The sequence below is a fragment of the Podarcis gaigeae genome (assembly GCF_964106915.1).
Source record: "Podarcis gaigeae genome assembly, chromosome: 1".
Taxonomy (NCBI): domain Eukaryota; kingdom Metazoa; phylum Chordata; class Lepidosauria; order Squamata; family Lacertidae; genus Podarcis; species Podarcis gaigeae.
In genome coordinates this window covers 43411156-43428817 of record NC_139678.1, presented here as the reverse complement: position 1 = coordinate 43428817, position 17662 = coordinate 43411156, and the positions used below count along the sequence as shown (strand labels likewise).

Below are 17662 nucleotides of genomic sequence, written 5' to 3'. Positions count from 1 at the left end.
GAGTCGGCCAGCCAATCAGCCGCGCAGACGCTGCGCCAGCGACCGAGATTGCGAGGGACACAGAGGGCCAGAGCGCCGCCCCTCCTCTTATCGCCGCCGCCAGCTCCGCCCCCGTCCCGCCCCCGGCAGTTCGAGGGAGACCACGGTAGCCCCGCCTACCGCGCGTTACGCCTGCGCAGAACGACCCTCCTGCCTTCTCGGTTGCCCTGATCGGTCTGATTCTGACGTCACCGTGGGCGGTTTCTAATCGTTCTCTGGGGGAAAAAATACCAGCTCCAGTCCACAACGGCGGTTATATCTACCTTGTATTTGATGAACTTGGCATAGGCATTTAAAAAATATTACACCATTCTATGCTGGTTAGCCTCGAAAGTGTTGAAAGGTAGCGGGTTCCCCCCTCCCCAATTATTGTTTACTTTCCAGTCTGGCGAGGCGCAAAGGACTGTGGGAATTGTAGTCTGGCGCTTACGCCCTCCTAGTGGTTGCGCAGGCTTCGCGGTCTTTAAGCTAGTCATGCATTCATTTCTATGTGAAATCCAGGAAGCCCTCGTGAGTGGAGGAGCTGTGAAATAATTTTACGTTGCTGGTTTTCAAAATGGCCTCAGCTTTCCTAGGCGAGAAGAAGCTGCCTCTTAGCTGTAGTGTATATTTTTATTTTATTATTCATTACATTTGTATACCGCCCTATACCCAATAGATCTCAGGGCGGTTCCCAACAATATGTAACTTAAGCTCTTTTTCCTCTGCTGACAGTGTTTTATTTCAGGGAAATGCACAAGAGTTCTCAGACAAAACGTAATAAATAGTGGCTATTCTAATCTTGGTGTTGATAGTCAAGAATGCCCATTGTCAAAATTGTTAATTTCCTGACTGAAGGGGCAATCCTTTCACATCAGTTTCTTTATGAGGTGCAGCTACTTTTAATAAGATCAAAGGCAGAGGAAGCAACCTCTTACACCATCATGGCTCACTTCTAAGGCCCCTTTTTGTAAATAAGACTACAGAAAGCTCCTCGGCTTCAAGAGTACGGAATTTAAAAGCTTGCTGGAAGCCTGCAGAGGGGGAAAGGGAGAATTCTGGTTATCTTGCAAAAAGTCTGCTATATTTGTGTGGTGAATGCGGAACAGCAGGTTCCTATAATCTCGCAGTTTTCTTGGTTTCTATGTTGGGTGTGGTTTCATGGTTTCTCTGCGGGCCTGATCGCTTGCATTTGGCTACCAAGGCTGTGGTCCTATCCCCACTTGTTTGGGAGTAAGTTCCTATTTAACTCTATATGGTTTACTTTTGAATAGACGTATAAATTTGCAATCTTATCAATATGTAGAAAGCAATTCTTATTGAACTTAATAGGCCTCATTTTTGAGTAAATCTGTTTGGGATTGTTCTGAAGTTGTGCTGAATACTGCCAAGAATCTCACATACATCTTAATGCCTTGGTATTTATTATTGGATTATTTTATCTTTTATGCTGTTTGATTGTAGCTTGCCCTGGAAGAGTGGGCTAAAAGCACATTTTAGTAAAAAAAATTATAGACTTGAATTTGTCAGAAAAACTTAGATCGGTATGGCACACTCTTCCACCTTAATTTCTTTAAACCTGCAGTTTTCTAGATTTTGGACAAGCTAATGTGTCTTCCTCCCACTTCCTTTTTGTGATAAAGTTTCAAAAACTGTGACACTAAAGAGCTGGTTTATAATCCTTGTGGCACTAGTTTGTCTTAAATTTATTTTTAGAATTAAAATCTAATATGAATGTCATTTTATCCCTTGGTGCTATGTGTATTGATAAAATGAGATGAAATGAGTGCCTAAAGCATATTTCAAGTTCAGCAAAATGTAAGTTTAAGGAGTTGTAAAAACTATGTATGTATGCATTTTATATGTAAGCAGCGTGTCAGTAATTTCCTCAGTTTGCTTTTATCTTCCTGCCTTTGAATTCTTCCTTCAAATTCTATACGTAATAGACCAATTGCTGGTATCAAAGTGGCAATCTTATAAGATTATTCTTCCTCAGAGATTTGCCAGACCCCAAAATAGAAAACAGTGTCTCTGTATTCTGAAATAGGGTGTGTCATTACCTACAAAACAGGTTTTAATGGAATAACAAACTTTTCAAATACATTCTTCAAAGTCACAAATTCCTTGCAGGCCTACCTGGGGGCTCCGGTGACTGATAATGCTGCTCTTTGTTTTTGCCTTAAACTGCAAAAAGTAAGGAAAACTTTAATTACATATGCACAAAACTTCAGTGATAGTGGTGGGAACTGATCTCTGGATAATGAAAAGTGGTGTGATAAGCATTTGATTCTTTTAAATGGGCAGACTTGCTAGTTCCCACACATTAAAACGCTGCAGCTGTGCATAAATACCTCTTTCCATTTTAAAAATATGCTGTAGTTTTGTTTGGCTGACCCCTGGGCAAAAGGTTTCAAATAGTTTCTCCCTTTAAAATTATATTTAGTGATGGCTTCAAGCTGTATGGAGGATAAAGCTTATCATATTTTACTCTCCAATATCAAGGGATAACACATAGAGTTGGCTAGTGCCAAGATGAAGTGTATTAAATAACAGCATTTACATGAAATCACCTTAATCCACCTTTAGAGCAGGTGTATTAAAGATACAAATTTGCTCAATTTTAGTTTGCTCAAATTGTTTCCATAGCCCACTAAATGTGCTAGCTGATTGCAGTTTCCAGTATGTATAATTGCATGCTGAACTGTTATTACTACAAATTGCAAATATCCAAAACAGCTGGATTTTATGACTAACAGAACTAACTATGTCTACTTTTAAGTAGGTCCTATTAACATCAGTGGGGTTTACTTCCAGGTAAGTGGGATTAGGATTGCAGCCTTAATGTTTTCTTTCTGATCACACTGGAGTAGTCTTGAATTGTTTGACTTTTTCTGCAACATTAGCCACTTGTTTGACAAGCCTTTTTACATTTAATTTTTTACTGTGCAATCTGTGCTCTGCAATGTCACTTTAGGAAATTTCTTGGCCTGGATTTTTGTGATACCCTATTCCATGGGAAGCCTATTACCATATTTTTCTGTGTATAACACGCCCCCATGTATAAGACGCCCCCTGTTTTTGGGGACTCAAAATTAAGAAAATGGGGGGAGATTGCCCCAGTGTATAAGACTACTCCCCATTTTTGACATTATTTTTAGTAAAAAAAACCCTAGTTTTATACACGGAAAAGTACAGTAATTGAAATATTTTTCTTGCTGCAGTTCTTGTTTACCTTACGCAGTTTATCTTTAGTGTCCCTGTTAACTGTAGAATAATTTTTATAACAGTACTAATGATAACTTAACAAAAAGCTTTTCTGTTTAGTTTCTTATTTAGGCTGAGCACCAGATTCCTTGAAAGATAAAAAACATAATGGATCCTAGCAGCAATTACCACTTCCTTCATGACATCCTGAGGAAAACTGTGAAAATCACACTGAAATGTGGCACATTCCAAGGGGTGCTGCAACATGTGGATTCCAGCCGAAGCATCTTTCTGAACAGAGGTTCTACATTTGTTTTGATCTAAATAATTTCTATTGGAAACTGTTTTTTCAACTATTATTAGGGGAGAGCCTTGAATTTTCTAGAAGCAATGGTCTATGGATTAGAAGTGTATGTTGGTCTCTCTAATGGTTATCAAATGATAAAGCCTTATATTATAAAGCCTCTAAATAGCTGTCACACAATGAGTTATTATACTCAAAATTTACAAAAATCTTTAGCATCGCTATATCCCTGTCTCTCAGAACTTTTGAAAACTGATCATTTTCCTTACGTCAGTCTATGGGCATCTCTCCACTCTTCACCCCGACGTTTCCAAATTTTAGATCTGACTCGCAGGCCACCAGTTGGTCATCCCTTTTCAATACAGCCATCTGTCAATGTTAGTATTTGGGTGTAATAGTCAAAATAAATTTCTGTATTGAATATCCTTGGAATGCTTACCTACACAATTTGAAATGTTAAAAGCAAAAGGGTTACAAGGGGTGCTAAATATAATTGCTCCTGTGTTCCAGGACTGCATGAAATACTAGCCCATACAGCTCTTGCTGTTCTTCCTTAGGTTATCTAGGTGATGGTTATTTAAGGTATGTGGATGTTTGATGTTACATGCACATGGAAAAATCCAAATAAAAGAACAAGTATATTGGTAGTATTTCACTGATAGTAGTTCCCTATAAAAAGGTAAAGGACCCTGGACGGTTAAGTCCAGTCAAAGGTGACTATGGGATTGCGGTGCTCATCTCGCTTCAGGCTGGGGGAGCCAGCGTTTGTCCACAGTCAGCTTTCCAGGTCATGTAGCTAGCACGACTAAATCGCTTCTGGCACAATTGAACACTGATGAGTGCCAGAATGCACATAAATGCCATTTACCTTCCCGTCGCAGAAGTACCTATTTATTTACTTGCACTAGTGTGCTTTCAAACTGCTAGGTTGGCAGAAGCTGGGACATGAGCAGATTCAAACCTCCAACCTTCCAATCGGCAAGCCCAAGATGCTCAGTGGTTTAGATCACAGTGCCACCATAGGCGCCAACTCCATGGGGCCTGAGGGGGCCCGAGCCCCCTCAAAAATTCGTTTGGGGGGGCTCTGCCCCCCCAATAATTTAAGAAAATTATTAGTTATATTGTGCTTTGTAAAATCACAAAATTATGTTGGTATTTTTTATTTTCCTTGTTTGACGATAGTTATCTTTTAAAATACATTCAGTAATGAGTTAAAACAAAGCCACTCCCGATCTAGAGAGGGGGTGGGGTTGCGGGCTCTCGACCCATCGATTCCCCCTAGCTCATTAATATTCACCGCCCACGGCGGCAGCCAATCGGCTGCCGCAAAGGGCGGGCCCTCACAGGTTCACTTAAGGTCGGGGCAGCCCGGGGCTCGCCCCTTTTCGTTCCCCCAGCAGCATCGGTTTGGAGGTCTTGGCCCCCCCCCAATATTTTTTATAAGTCGGCGCCCCGAGTGCCACCCACGTCCCACAGTTACCCTATATGAGCATGTAAAATGCAGCATAATCCTTTTAAAATTTACTCAAAGGTAAGCCCCATTGAGGTAATTTGATGTATGACCAAATAAGGGTGAAGCCTAATTTCATAAATAGCCCAAATTCCAAGAATCTCTAGAATCAGGGAATGTACTGGATTACTCAGTGCTTGAGGTGTATTCCTGGCAGACGGAGTAGCAGAACAGCATTCCTCTTTTCTCCCTTCAGTGGTATTTGCTGTCATTTCCTATTACTGCAAATATTTGATCCTGGATGAGCAGGAGGTAGGTTGTATTCTTAGTTGCTGGTACCCAAGCACCATGGTTTAGGGGGTTTAGCTTCCTAAATCAACACCCATCTGGAAATGCCAGATAGAAAGCTGTGTTGTTCTTTTGCAACAGGTTAACACAGCGATCAGTTATAGAAGACATTGGAAACTTCTCAGTCAAAAGCATTCCTGATTTTACAACCTGAGTATAATCATTGTGCCTTTCTAGTACTCTAGTTGCACCAATAGCAATTTTTTTTAAAAAATTATACCCCGCCCTCCCCAGCCAGAGTCAGGCTCAGGGCAACTAACACCAATAAAATTACAATAAAACAAAATTGGGGGGGGGGGACGACAAACCCCCCCCCAAAAAACAGTTTATTAAATATTAAATATGGGTGAAAATACAATTTAAAATGCAGCCTCATTTTAATAGTAGCCCATAAATCAAAACCATAAGGGGAGAGGAGGGAAACATAAGGGTCAGACTAAGTCCAAACCAAAGGCCAGGCGGAACAGCTCTGTCTTGCAGGCCCTGCGGAAAGATGTCAAATCTCACAGGGCCCTAGTCTCTTATGACAGAGCGTTCCACCAAGTCGGGGCCAGTACTAAAAAGGCCCTGGCCCTAGTTGAGACAAATCTAACCACCTTGCGGCTTGGGACCTCCAAAGTGTTGTTATTTGTGGACCTTAAGGTCCTCCGCGGGGCATACCAGGAGAGGCGGTCCCATAGGTACATGGGTCCTAGGTTGCATAGGGCTTTAAAGGTCCAAACCAGCACCTTAAACTTGACCCTGTACTCCACTGGGAGCCAGTGCAGCTGGTAAAGGACCCCATAAGGAGCCTCGCCACGGCATTCTGCACCCGCTGGAGTTTTTGGATCAGCTTCATGGCAGCCCCGCGTAGAGCGAGTTACAATAATCAAGCCTGGAGGTGACTGTTGCATGGATCACTGTGGCCAGATCAGGGCGAGAAAGGTAAGGGACCAACTGCTTGATAAGGCGGAGATGGAAAAATGCCACCTTTGCTGTGGCTGCAACCTGTGCCTCTATGGAAAGGGAGGCATCGAAAACCCAAGCTCTTGACAGAAGGCGCTGGCACTAATTGAGCCCCTGCAAGAGGTGGGAGTTGGCCCCCCAACCCCATGTCGTCCCGACCCAGCCAGAGGACCTCTGTCTTTGAAGGATTTAACTTCAACCAGATCCCACGCAGCCATCCAGCCACAGCTTCCAAGCATCTGGTCAGTGTGTCCGGGGCCGAGTCAGGGCAGCCATCCATCAACAGATAAAGCTGGGTGCCATCAGCATATTGATGACAACCCAGCCCAAAACTCTGGGCAAGGGGGCACATAAAGATATTAGCAACATTCCATAATCACAAATAATTCCATTGTCTTCCCTGGACACAGGTGGAGCTGTGGTCTAAACCACTGAGCTTCTTGGGCTTGCCAATCAGAAGGTTGGTGGTTTGAATCCCCATGACGGAGTGAGTTCCTGTTACTCTATCCCAGCTCCTGCCAACCTAGGAGTTTGAAAGCACACCAGTGCAAATAGATAAATAGGTACCACTGCAGTGGGAAGGTAAACAGTGTTTCCATGTGCTCTGGTTTCCATCACGGTGTTCCATTGCACCAGAAACGGTTTAGTCATGCTGGCCACATGACCTGGAAAGCTGTCTGTGTACAAAGGCTGGCTCCCTCAGCCTGAAAGTGAGATGAGCGCTGCACCCCATAGTCGCCTTTGACTGGACTTAACCCTCCAGGGATCCTTTACCTATACCTATTATCACAGAAATGCTTTTGGCAGTAGCTACCCACTTTTCTCAAAATCTGCTTCTAGCACTGCACATGGATCTATTATGTGGCATCTCAAAGAGATTGATTAGCTTTCCAGAGTTGTTTACTTAATGCTAAATATACAATATAATAACAAGATTTCATTTACTGTACTGAAAATTCCTTAGCAGCTGTCTGCAAGTTAAGCTTTTTAAAGTTGCCCTACTAAATTAATTCGAAGAACACTGGAATGCAAATGCTTTTAAGATTATTTACTTGGATGAAATGCAGGTGTTTGTTCAACTTTTATCACATGCAAGAGGATTTCAACAGTGTTGGCATAGAAGGCATTAAATATATCCATATTTTATACAGCCAAAAAGGACTAATCTCAGCTGTGCTGTATAAATTTCTCAATAGCTGGCATCCTTTGATGAATTCCAAAGCAGTACCTTAAGCAACTGATAGGGTAGAATCATCTCTCACAGTTACATGTGCAGACATCAGCTGCATTTTCTGTACCAGTTACAGCAGAACATTATGTTTTTTTGGCATTAATTTATTCATTTGTTTGTTTAACAAAATCTATATACCACCTGATTGTAAGAAACCCTAAGTGGTTTCTAGCATTTTATTATGCTAAAAAGGATAAATATTCTAAGAATTTGATTCTTCACAAAGCAGTCTGGATCCCTCATATTCACTTTTTCAAGGAACAAACAACTTTTTATTGTCTAGATTTCTGTCCTGCCTCGTTCCTGAAGTTACAAAGCAGCTAACACTAGGAAAAAGGAAAAAGAAATAAAAATAAAAAGCAAATAAAACAAAATATAGATTAGCCAAGAAGATTAAGTTGAACAGGACAGAAAGAACCGAAAGCATAACTAAACTAAATGCCATTAAAATAGGATAGGCCTTGCCAGGTGACTAAAAAATAATAAGATGCTTGGCAAACATTATTTAGGAGGGAGTTCCATAATTTAGGAGGCACCACAGAAAAGGCTGTTTTCTGGTGGTCACCCACAAACCTTAGACAGTGAAAACAGCCTAAGAACAGCTTCCAAAGAAGGCCTTCTCCTGACAAAAATGTAGGTTGCTCTGGAAGAATCACTTAATCACATTCTTGTCTATTGGAATAAATATGACTACTCTGGCTCATTTGGTGTGTAGGTTGCAATCTGAAGCCCTGAAGCTGCAAACATCTACATAGAGTGTTAGGCCACACTGATTTCATTGATGATAATAATAATTTTATTATTTATGTGCTGCCCATCTGACTGGGTTGCCCCAGCCATTCTGGGTGGCTCCCAACTAAGTTTTAAAAACACAAAACATTAAAAAAACTTCCCTATACAGGGCTGCCTTCAGATATCTTCTAAAAGTCAGATAGTTGTTTATTTCCTTGATATCTGACTGGAGGGCATTCCACAGGGCAGGGGCCCTGCCTGGTTCCCTGTTACTTCACTTCTCATAGTGAGGGAACCTGGAGACCCGAGGTTCTGCTCCCTTGGTTTAGTTCCTCCTGTTGTTTTTAATGTGTCTTTATTTTATTATGATTTATGTGGAATACTCTTCTCTGAGATCCTTTGGAATGAAGGGCAGGCAAAAAATAATATACCGGTAAATATACATACAGTACTTGGCTTTTAAACTGCACCATTTTAAACAGGACAGTAAAGAAATATCATAAAACAGATTAGCTCAGTATAGTGCTACAAAGCACCTTAAGAAAATAGGATTGATGCACACAATTTTAAAAATCCTCAATGTACTGTACATTAGCTATACTATAAGTATGGTGCCCACCTAATTATGAAGAAACAAACTATACAGTGAGCAAACTGTTCAAAGGTTACAAGACAGTTGGATGATTTTCACAGAATTCCACTCTGCTATGTTCGCCAGTGATGCTTTATATCTCGATTCTTAATAATTAATTATTTATTATTTATACTCCGCCCATCCGACTGGGTTTCCCCAGCCACTCTGGGTGGCTCCCAACAGATTAAAAACAGAATAAAATATCAAATATTAAAAACTTTCCTAAATCCTTTTTGCTTTGGTTAAAGGGTATGACACTTACCTTGCTGTATTTTGTTTACTTCAGTTAAGAACTTGGAAAGTGGCAGATACGTACCAGGAGTAAAGATGTTCTTTGGCCATGAAATTGTCAATGGTGAGAATATATATATATATATATTTAGTTATACTCAGAAATTCTTGGTTGAGTTTAATGCCAGCTGACAGTTCTTTTTGTCCCACCCCTTTTCAAATGAGGTTCCCTACTCAAGGATGCCTATGCATGAGCATAGCCAGGATTTTAGTTGGGGGGGGGGGAGGACTTTTGTGGGGAGGGCAAAACCAATGTGATTGGTCAGTTTGTTAAGTATTTCTATTGTTTTACTTGATCTGCCCCCCCCCCCTTGACTATGCCCATGTGCCTACATCCAGTTCAGTGAAACTGACAAATTTTATTACAGTGAGTAATACCACAGGATTCATAAAATGCTATGGAAAAGCTGTAATAAAGATCTCACATTTCAACACATTACACAAGTTAATTCCAACATTTTACAAAAATGCATGTTCCATGAAAAGCTAGAAGTCAAGTGTACATTAATATTGTCTTTGCATATCCTTAAAGTCAATACATGCTCACGTATGATTTGAAGCTTTGATGGCAGTACAGTAGATAGTGGAATGATTTAAGCATTAAATCATGGATATTTCATGTTTGTGATCACTATAATTAGAATCATCAGCATCAGTATATTTGTATGTCTCTTTGCTATGGTAGAACAGCAGCTCATAACATATAGAATAAAATATAACAACATTTCAAGATAATGCATTAACACTTACAAAACACAACACAGTTTAAACAAAAAGCCACAGTACTATTAATAGGGCAAACAAACATATCACGTTAATAAACACTGAAACAATGCCTAACAATAAAATACAAAGCATCCAAACAACAGCAAAAACAACACCCCCTGCAGGAAGAGTGGGGAAAGCAAGTGGAAAAACTCTTCTTTGTTAGTTCCAGCAGACTCTCCTCTGTAACAATGAATTGGTGGCCGCTAAGATATCAAGTTGTAAATTAGGAAATAGCTTGCTCAGAGCTTGCCTGTTCCAAACTGCTTGCAATCTTAGGCTGCAAACCTCTCTCCTTGGAGTAAGCCCCCTTGAACAGAATGGGATTTACTTTTGAGTAAACTGGATTATATAGTAAGTCTTCTGTTTGCAATATGGTTATAATAATAATGACTTACCCTACACAGATATTGATAGAATTATTACAGGCAAAGCTCAATAATAGCATTTAGTAAAAGCTCTGAAAACTAAATGGAGGAAGGGTTAACATGAAAGCATTTGAAGGTCATATTGTAAACCTGTAGAACAGACATTTTCAGAAGCTTTTGCCCTCCTCTCTTTGAAATGTACACCTTTTAAGCCTTACCTCAAATCCTCTGTTTTAAAAGGACACTTTTATTCTTGTGGAGGCATCACACACCTGTTACCCTTGCAACCTTTCACGCCCTTGTCTGCTGCTGAATGTCTTGCCTTTTGTCATGGGAATGATTCTGCTCTATTTATTAATGGCTGCACTCAGCCTGCCTTACCAGGTCGGTCTGGCCCTCTGAGCATAGGCCAAGTCTAGGAATTTCCATGTTTGGCACAGTTTAGTCAAACCTTCATTAATTCTAACTTTTGCTAATTCTAACAAAATTTAAAATGTATGCATAGAAGTTGCAATTGTCATTTAGGGACATACTAGAAATCCTTCATAACATTTTCAAACTTGCCCTTCATTAGTAAGATTCAAACCAAATTTGGGGTATGGGAGGAAAACTTAGGTAAGGTTGTATCAAATGAATGGGCCGCCCAGCAGAGTCTTAGGGGCTGCATATTCTGCAGCCTTTCTCAATTCAGTGAGCCCTGTTTCCTTTCTCTCCCCCTGGCCCCTTCCCTGTTTCGTTCTCAAATCCTTGTGCACTTCCCATTCTACCTTCTCAAGGACCTTGTTTTCAGATCCTGAATAGGCAGCCTGCTGTGGAGAGCATAATAGTAGTGTAATACTAGCTGCTTTTGTCAATAGAGCCAAAGTGGTTTTTGGAGAGATTCTGTAGAATAGGCGAGTGTAACTTCTATCCTCTTTCCATGACATGTTTGCATTTAATTTAACCCTCTTAAGAGTCATGCTATGCATATTGTCCTGTAGAATGAGGGCCTCTTTTCCAGCACATTCCAATCTTGGTAGCTCCCTTTCTTCTTGGGAGTCATGATTGCATTCTTTATTTGCCAGTAGAGTTTTTGGCCTATCTTCAACTTTCTAGGTATTGTGTAGTTCCTCAATGAAGGCAAAATCTGTAATTGGAGCTGTATATTCATGTTTCAGTGGAATTAATTGATGACTCGGAACAACATGCTGCAGAAGGAAAGACAACTCCTACCAGGTACGTATGAAGAGTTTTATCATCAAGGCTCACTGGTGAACTTGGATATTAGGTGGATATTAGGATAAGTTAGGTGGAAAATCTTATATGTATACTGATTCAGCAAATTAAAGCAGTCCAGAAGCCTACTACTTTTTATATTTTTATGTTTAGTTTTTATGTTTACATTAGTTAAAATGTGAGATAAAGTCTGTCCACAGTTTTACCGTAGCTGATCATGACAATTGATCAGGGCACCCTTAATGATGTGTTGCACAGGGAAGCTCCATCTACCCAAGTGTCTCCAGCGGACAAAGGAGAACCACGGAAGCAGATCACACAGAATCCTGATTCTCTTTCTCAGGACACTCATCAGCTCAACCTGGGTAACTTCAGGTACAACTTTTCAGGTAGCTACCAGAAATTCAGCCTAATATCCAAGCAGCAAATCATATATCCCATAATTTTTATGCCATCAACTTGGGGCTCTATTTGTTTGTTTATATGCTCCCCACACTTCACATTAAAGTCCCAGGGCAGATTACAGCAGTAAAAACAACTTTCAACTATAAAAAACAAGTAGCGTCCTAAAAACATAAAATATTAATAGCCCAGGGTAAAGAGGTATGTCTTCAACCTTCTCTGAAAGTTGTACAATGAAGGTGCCAGATGCAGGTCTGTGGGTAGGAAGTTCCATAGCTTAGGGCATGGGTAGGCAAACTAAGGCCCAGGGGCCGAATCAGGCCCAATCGCCTTCTAAATATGGCCCGCAGACGGTCCGGCAATCAGCATGTTTTTACATGAGTAGAATGTGTCTTTTTATTTAAAATGCATCTCTGGGTTATTTGTGGGGCCACAGGAATTCGTTCAGTCCCCCCCCCAAAAAAATATAGTCCGGCCCCCCACAAGGTCTGAGGGACAGTGGACCGCCCCCGGCTGAAAACGTTTGCTGACCCTTGGTAGGGGCTACCACAGAAAATGCCCTCTTCTGGGCATACCTCTACCCATCTCCTGTCTGCTTGCCCAGGCACTTTTTCAACTTTAGCATAGCCTAAGCCATGTGGAAGGTTAATCAGCCCTTGGTGTATTCAGCAAGCAATTCAGCCCAGAAATCCAGTGCAGTAGTTTATTTACAGCTGTGGATAAGATAATGGGCAAAATGGAGTATTTGTAGTTAGTGCTGTAATTGCTTGGGTGGAAGAGAATTCCTAGGACTGACTCTGTATTCAACTGGAAATTACCGGTATATGGAATGTAAAAAAATATGGTCGCTGTAATACAGAAAGCCTTAGCTTTTATTTCCTAGTCTTCAAATGCTTCATTTGGAAACTGTATCACTTTATATCGTTCTATTCATGTCATGGAGCAGTAAGAAAAAAAGGCCTTTTAATTACAGTTGTGTCTTGACAAAAGAGGATCCAGAAACAACCTGCTTTTTAAGAGATTTATGTGTAACTTGCTGTTAACAAACATGTTTTGAAGAAAGGGTTACTGAGTTAATCAATTTATTTTATCTGTTTTCTAAGTATTGTTTCATGTCTGATCACAGCTTACCTTTTTTGTAAAGGAGAAAGCATAGTGTATTTTTGAATACATATTTTACAAACATATACTGTGAGCATAGGCAAGAGAAAATGTTTAGTATGGTATCTTTTTAACTGCAGATCAAGACAAAGGGGAGGACATAGAATATGTTGTTGTTGATCAATTTCAGAAGCAATTTGGTTCTGCAGTGAGTATAATATTGTTACTTTTACTTAAGGGTGTTTGTTTTGTTTTAGGGGTTAGGGGGATTGCTGTCTGTCGCTGTTCTGGGAAATTGTAGTTTGGCCAAGGATTTATAATGGAATACCTAGCACCACACTACTTTTCCCAAGGTTCATTGAAAACTCTGACCAGTCACCAAGTGGTATAAATCTAATATAAATCTGAAAGTTTAGAATTCATCATTTGTTAAATTTGTTTCCAATTTTTCCACTAAATGATATAGCAGTGAGCAACAGTAAAATCCAAAATAATAATCAAATCAGAAAAGAGGTATGTAAAACATAAATCAATAAGAACAACAGCCAGTTGAACAAATTGCAATATTTACAGTGATTAGCTCAGTTTGTTAGAACACGGTGCTGATAATGCCAAGGTTGCAGGTTCGATCCCCATAAGGGACAGCTGCATATTCATGCATTTCAGGGGGTTGGACTAGATGATTCTCAAGGTCACTTCCAACTCTGATTGTATGAGAAAGTCAGATTGTGCTTGGATAAAAGCATCTTTGCCTGTCTGGCCAGAAGAAGGTCATTCAAGAAGATCCTCAGAGATTCTTCTCTGACAAGCAGTTTCAGAATTTCTTTCCTTTCTTGATCTCCTACATGCTTCAGATGTTGAGAGGGAAAAGGAGAGCCTCTCCTGAGAATCTTGAAACACAGGCAGGCTCATATGATGGAATGCAGTATTTCTGATAATCAGACCCAAAGTTGTGTTGGACTTTGTACGTTATAACCAACACTGAATTAATGCCTGGAAATTTCACCAGTAGCCATTGAAATTTTTGCAACAGGCTTCCTGTAACTTGTCCTGGTCAATGGCTACAGTGTTCTGATATATGCCTTGAATGACCATGTTGGTTGGCACTTAGAATGTGAGGTGCTTGAATACATCAGTATAAACTGTTGGAAAATCTGGCCATAAATCAAAAGTACAACTCTTAATCACTTGTTCAGGCTTGTTGTTGGCGGCTCTTGCAGGAGTGTGTGTGTGAGAGAGAGAGAGGTGTCAAAAATTTAAAATTTTATTACCAATTCTAAATTGAGTTTAATAATTTTTAGTGGATTACTTTAATTGTATAATTTTCCCATAGATGAAAGAACAGCATCTTAACATACCACCTTGGGGTAACCACAGTACAAAGGGTATATTGTTACATGAGAAAATAACATAGTAAACACCATCTAGGTGGGAAACTTTTGTTAGGCTGTAGAATGTCTTACACCTAAAACTTTGTATTTAATGGTACTGTCTGAATAAACGCTAGTAATGCTCAAGGAATGGAAACCCTGGGTTATTTTTATCTTTACACTTTGCTGATTATCCCTTGTTTCTCACTACCTCCGATGTATGCTGGGTGTGAATTTTATGTTTGTCACAAATGAGGCATCATGTTTTCTGACCTGTCTTCTTCACTCTCCTTTACCTAGTAGTTTCTCCCCTTTTCACTAGATGGTACACATCAAAAAGCAGAATGTTTGTAGTGTAGCAGCAGAGGGTGTCAATTTGTGTCGCCATGGAAAACTCTCTTGGTTACAGGTAAGAAGGAATATTTTATAAGCACTTAACATTGCTATTTGGAACCTTTGGGCCGAAACTTTTGATTTTGTGTTTCTTAATCAGTGGTCTTCTTATAACCAAGAGATACCTAAGAGGAACAAAGAATATGCTATATCTGGGGTCTTCAGTATAACTCCCCTTTTTCTTTAATGTGTTGTTATGTAGCCCTTTGTTAACATACACAAATATATTCCTGGGGCCCTCTAGAGTCCTTTGGGACCTTCTCAGCCATGGGTAGGCAAACTAAGGCCCGGGGACCGGATCCGGCCCAATCGCCTTCTAAATCCGGCCCGCGGACAGTTCAGGAATCAGCGTGTTTTTACATGAGTGGAATGTTCTCTTTTATTTAAAATGCATCTCTGGGTTATTTGTGGGGCTTGCCTGGTGTTTTTGCATAAGTAGAATGTGTGCTTTTATTTAAAATGAATCTGTGGGGTATTTGTGGTGCATAGGAATTCATTTTTTTCCCTTCCAAAATATAGTCCAGCCCCCCACAAGGTCTGAGGGACAGTGGACTGCCCCCTGCTGAAAAATTTTGCTGACCCCTGTTCTAAGCAGTTCAGAAGAACAAACCCTCTAAGTAGATTTGCTTCCCCTACTGCTTGAAGGCAGGAATGCATTCTGGAAGGAAGTATTTTGGCTTTCTTCCCTTGAAGCGACAGTTATGTTCTTACCTTCACTCAGAGCAGATCATATGTCTTCTATTTGTCTTGTCTTTTGTCTCAGGTGTGTGTGTGTGAGAGAGAGAGAGAGAGAGAGAGAGAGAAAGAGAGAGAGAGAGAGATTCTGTTAGGACAATAAGATTCATATTATGAAAATATTTTATTGCTAATATTTAAGTAAAACAGGTACATATAATTTTTGTTTCTGTCCTGTATATTTATTATAGATTGCAACAAAGAGCAAGGTTTTCTTGTTTGATGTTTTCCTTCTGGGAGCTCGAGTGTTCAAGAATGGACTCCAAATGATACTGGAAGATCAGAACATTTTGAAAGTAAGTATTTGTCTAGCACAGGGCATCTGAGAACCTATGTAGAGAAAATGTGAAATAACGTAAACATGGCAACATAAAATTGCATTTTTATATATTTCTTTTATTTCACCAACTACTACAGTACCTCTTCCTTATTTTCTTTAGGTTATCCATGACTGCCGGTGGCTTTCAGATTGTCTTTCTCACCAGTATGGAGTTATGCTCTCCAATGTCTTTGATACACAGGTACCTTGTTAGTTACTTGTTCTCTAACTAGATTTTTCAACACACTTCTCAGTGCTGCGTATTTATTGTTTGTTTTCATTACTTGTTATTACATTTTATATCTCGCCTTTCCTCCAAGGAGCTAAACTTGGCATATGTGCTTCTTCTCTCTCCCCCCCCCCCAATTTTATTCTCATCTGAGATGCAAATTGTTATATGATACTGAGTTTTTAATTACATTTTATTGTTTTATGGTGTAAATCGTCATCTTTTCAAAAACAAGTAAGTATAGCTAAATTCAGTAGGACTTATTTCTGAGTAGACATGGTAAAGAAATAAGTGGTTGGGACAGAAGAGCCACCGGTTCAATTCCCCGCACCTTCACATGCAGCTGCTGGGTGACCTTGGGCTAGTCACACTTCTCTGAAGTCTCTCAGCCCCACTCACCTCACAGAGTGTTTGCTGTGGGGGGGGGGAGGGAAAGGAGAATGTTAGCCGCTTTGAGACTCCTTAGGGTAGTGATAAAGTGGGATATCAAATCCAAACTCTTCATCATCATCATTACCATCATCTTCATAAAGAAATAACTTACTTCAAGGATGTTTGTCTTCAGTTTCATGTGGACAATATTTTACAGAAACCAGAAAAGAAATGAATTTGATATCTGAAGTCTTCTTCATTAATTATATCCTGCTATATCACAAGAAATATCAAAGTGGTTTACAATAATATATGTAATAAAAACATGTAAAAAATCAACAATCAGTTAGCTATTATGGAAAGATGCTTTCTTAAGGTAAAGGTAAAGGGACCCTTGACCAGTTGTGGCCGACTCTGGGGTTGCAGCACTCATCTCACTCTATAGGCCGAGGGAGCCGGCGTTTGTCCGCAGATAGCTTCTGGGTCATGTGGCCAGCATGACTAAGCCGCTTCTGGTGAACCAGAGCAGCACATGGAAATGCTGTTTACCTTCCCGCCAGAGCGGTACCTATTTATCTACTTGCACTTCGTGTTTTCGAACTGCTAGGTTGACAGGAGCAGGGACTGAGCAACGGGAGCTCACCCCGTCGTGGGGATTCGAACCGCCGACCTCCTGGTCGGCAAGTCCTAGGCTCTGTGGTTTAACCCACAGTGCCACCCGCGTCCCTTATGCTTTCTTAGTTGCCTGCATAAGCCTGACAGCAAAGAAAAGTTTTCTGCAGGCATTTAAAGGTTGAAACAGAAGACCCCTGCTGAATCTTCATTGGCAGAGCATTCCACAGGACTGGGCCAATGACATTGAAGGCTCGCGTTCTTGTTCCTGCCAGATGAACCTCGCCAACAACCCTCCTGGAGAAAGTCTCAGTGACCGATCTTGAATATAAGGGTTTAGGCAGTGGATGTTCTGTAGAGTTATTATGCTGTTAGCCAGTAAAGTGTGGGTCCCTCTGCTTCCTTTCATAGGTTGCTGATGTCTTGCAGTTCTCAGTAGAAACAGGTGGCTTCCTTCCTCACTGTATCAGCTCTCTACAAGACTGCTTAATGCAATACTTGGGGATGCCCTACAGATGCATCTCTTTCATGGAACAAAGGCAGCGTGTGATTGAGGTAAGTGGGATGGAGCCATCCCATCCTTTTCTGGAAAATCTGTTCTGGTGTAACCAGAATATATGTTAT

The 17662-nt window shown here is 40.5% G+C and overlaps 1 protein-coding gene across 4 annotated transcripts in view; it reads left to right on the top strand.

Moving 5' to 3' along the window:
• The first annotated feature begins 250 nt into the window (after window positions 1-250).
• The window catches only part of EXD1 (exonuclease 3'-5' domain containing 1), a 23164-nt gene continuing 5752 nt past the window's right edge, over window positions 251-17662 (top strand). The window contains exons 1-10 of one of the 4 annotated variants that reach the window (XM_083744695.1): window positions 251-382; window positions 3343-3523; window positions 9153-9221; window positions 11448-11505; window positions 11764-11894; window positions 13149-13216; window positions 14701-14787; window positions 15698-15802; window positions 15947-16027; window positions 17450-17593. In XM_083744695.1, the coding sequence (XP_083600821.1) occupies window positions 3391-3523; window positions 9153-9221; window positions 11448-11505; window positions 11764-11894; window positions 13149-13216; window positions 14701-14787; window positions 15698-15802; window positions 15947-16027; window positions 17450-17593 (876 nt within the window). In that variant the 5' untranslated portion in view covers window positions 251-382; window positions 3343-3390. Of the gene's footprint in view, window positions 639-2148; window positions 2833-3342; window positions 3524-9152; window positions 9222-11447; window positions 11506-11763; window positions 11895-13148; window positions 13217-14700; window positions 14788-15697; window positions 15803-15946; window positions 16028-17449; window positions 17594-17662 lie in introns of those variants that run through there. The other 3 variants (XM_083744697.1, XM_083744696.1, XM_083744698.1) reach the window with 3 other exon arrangements.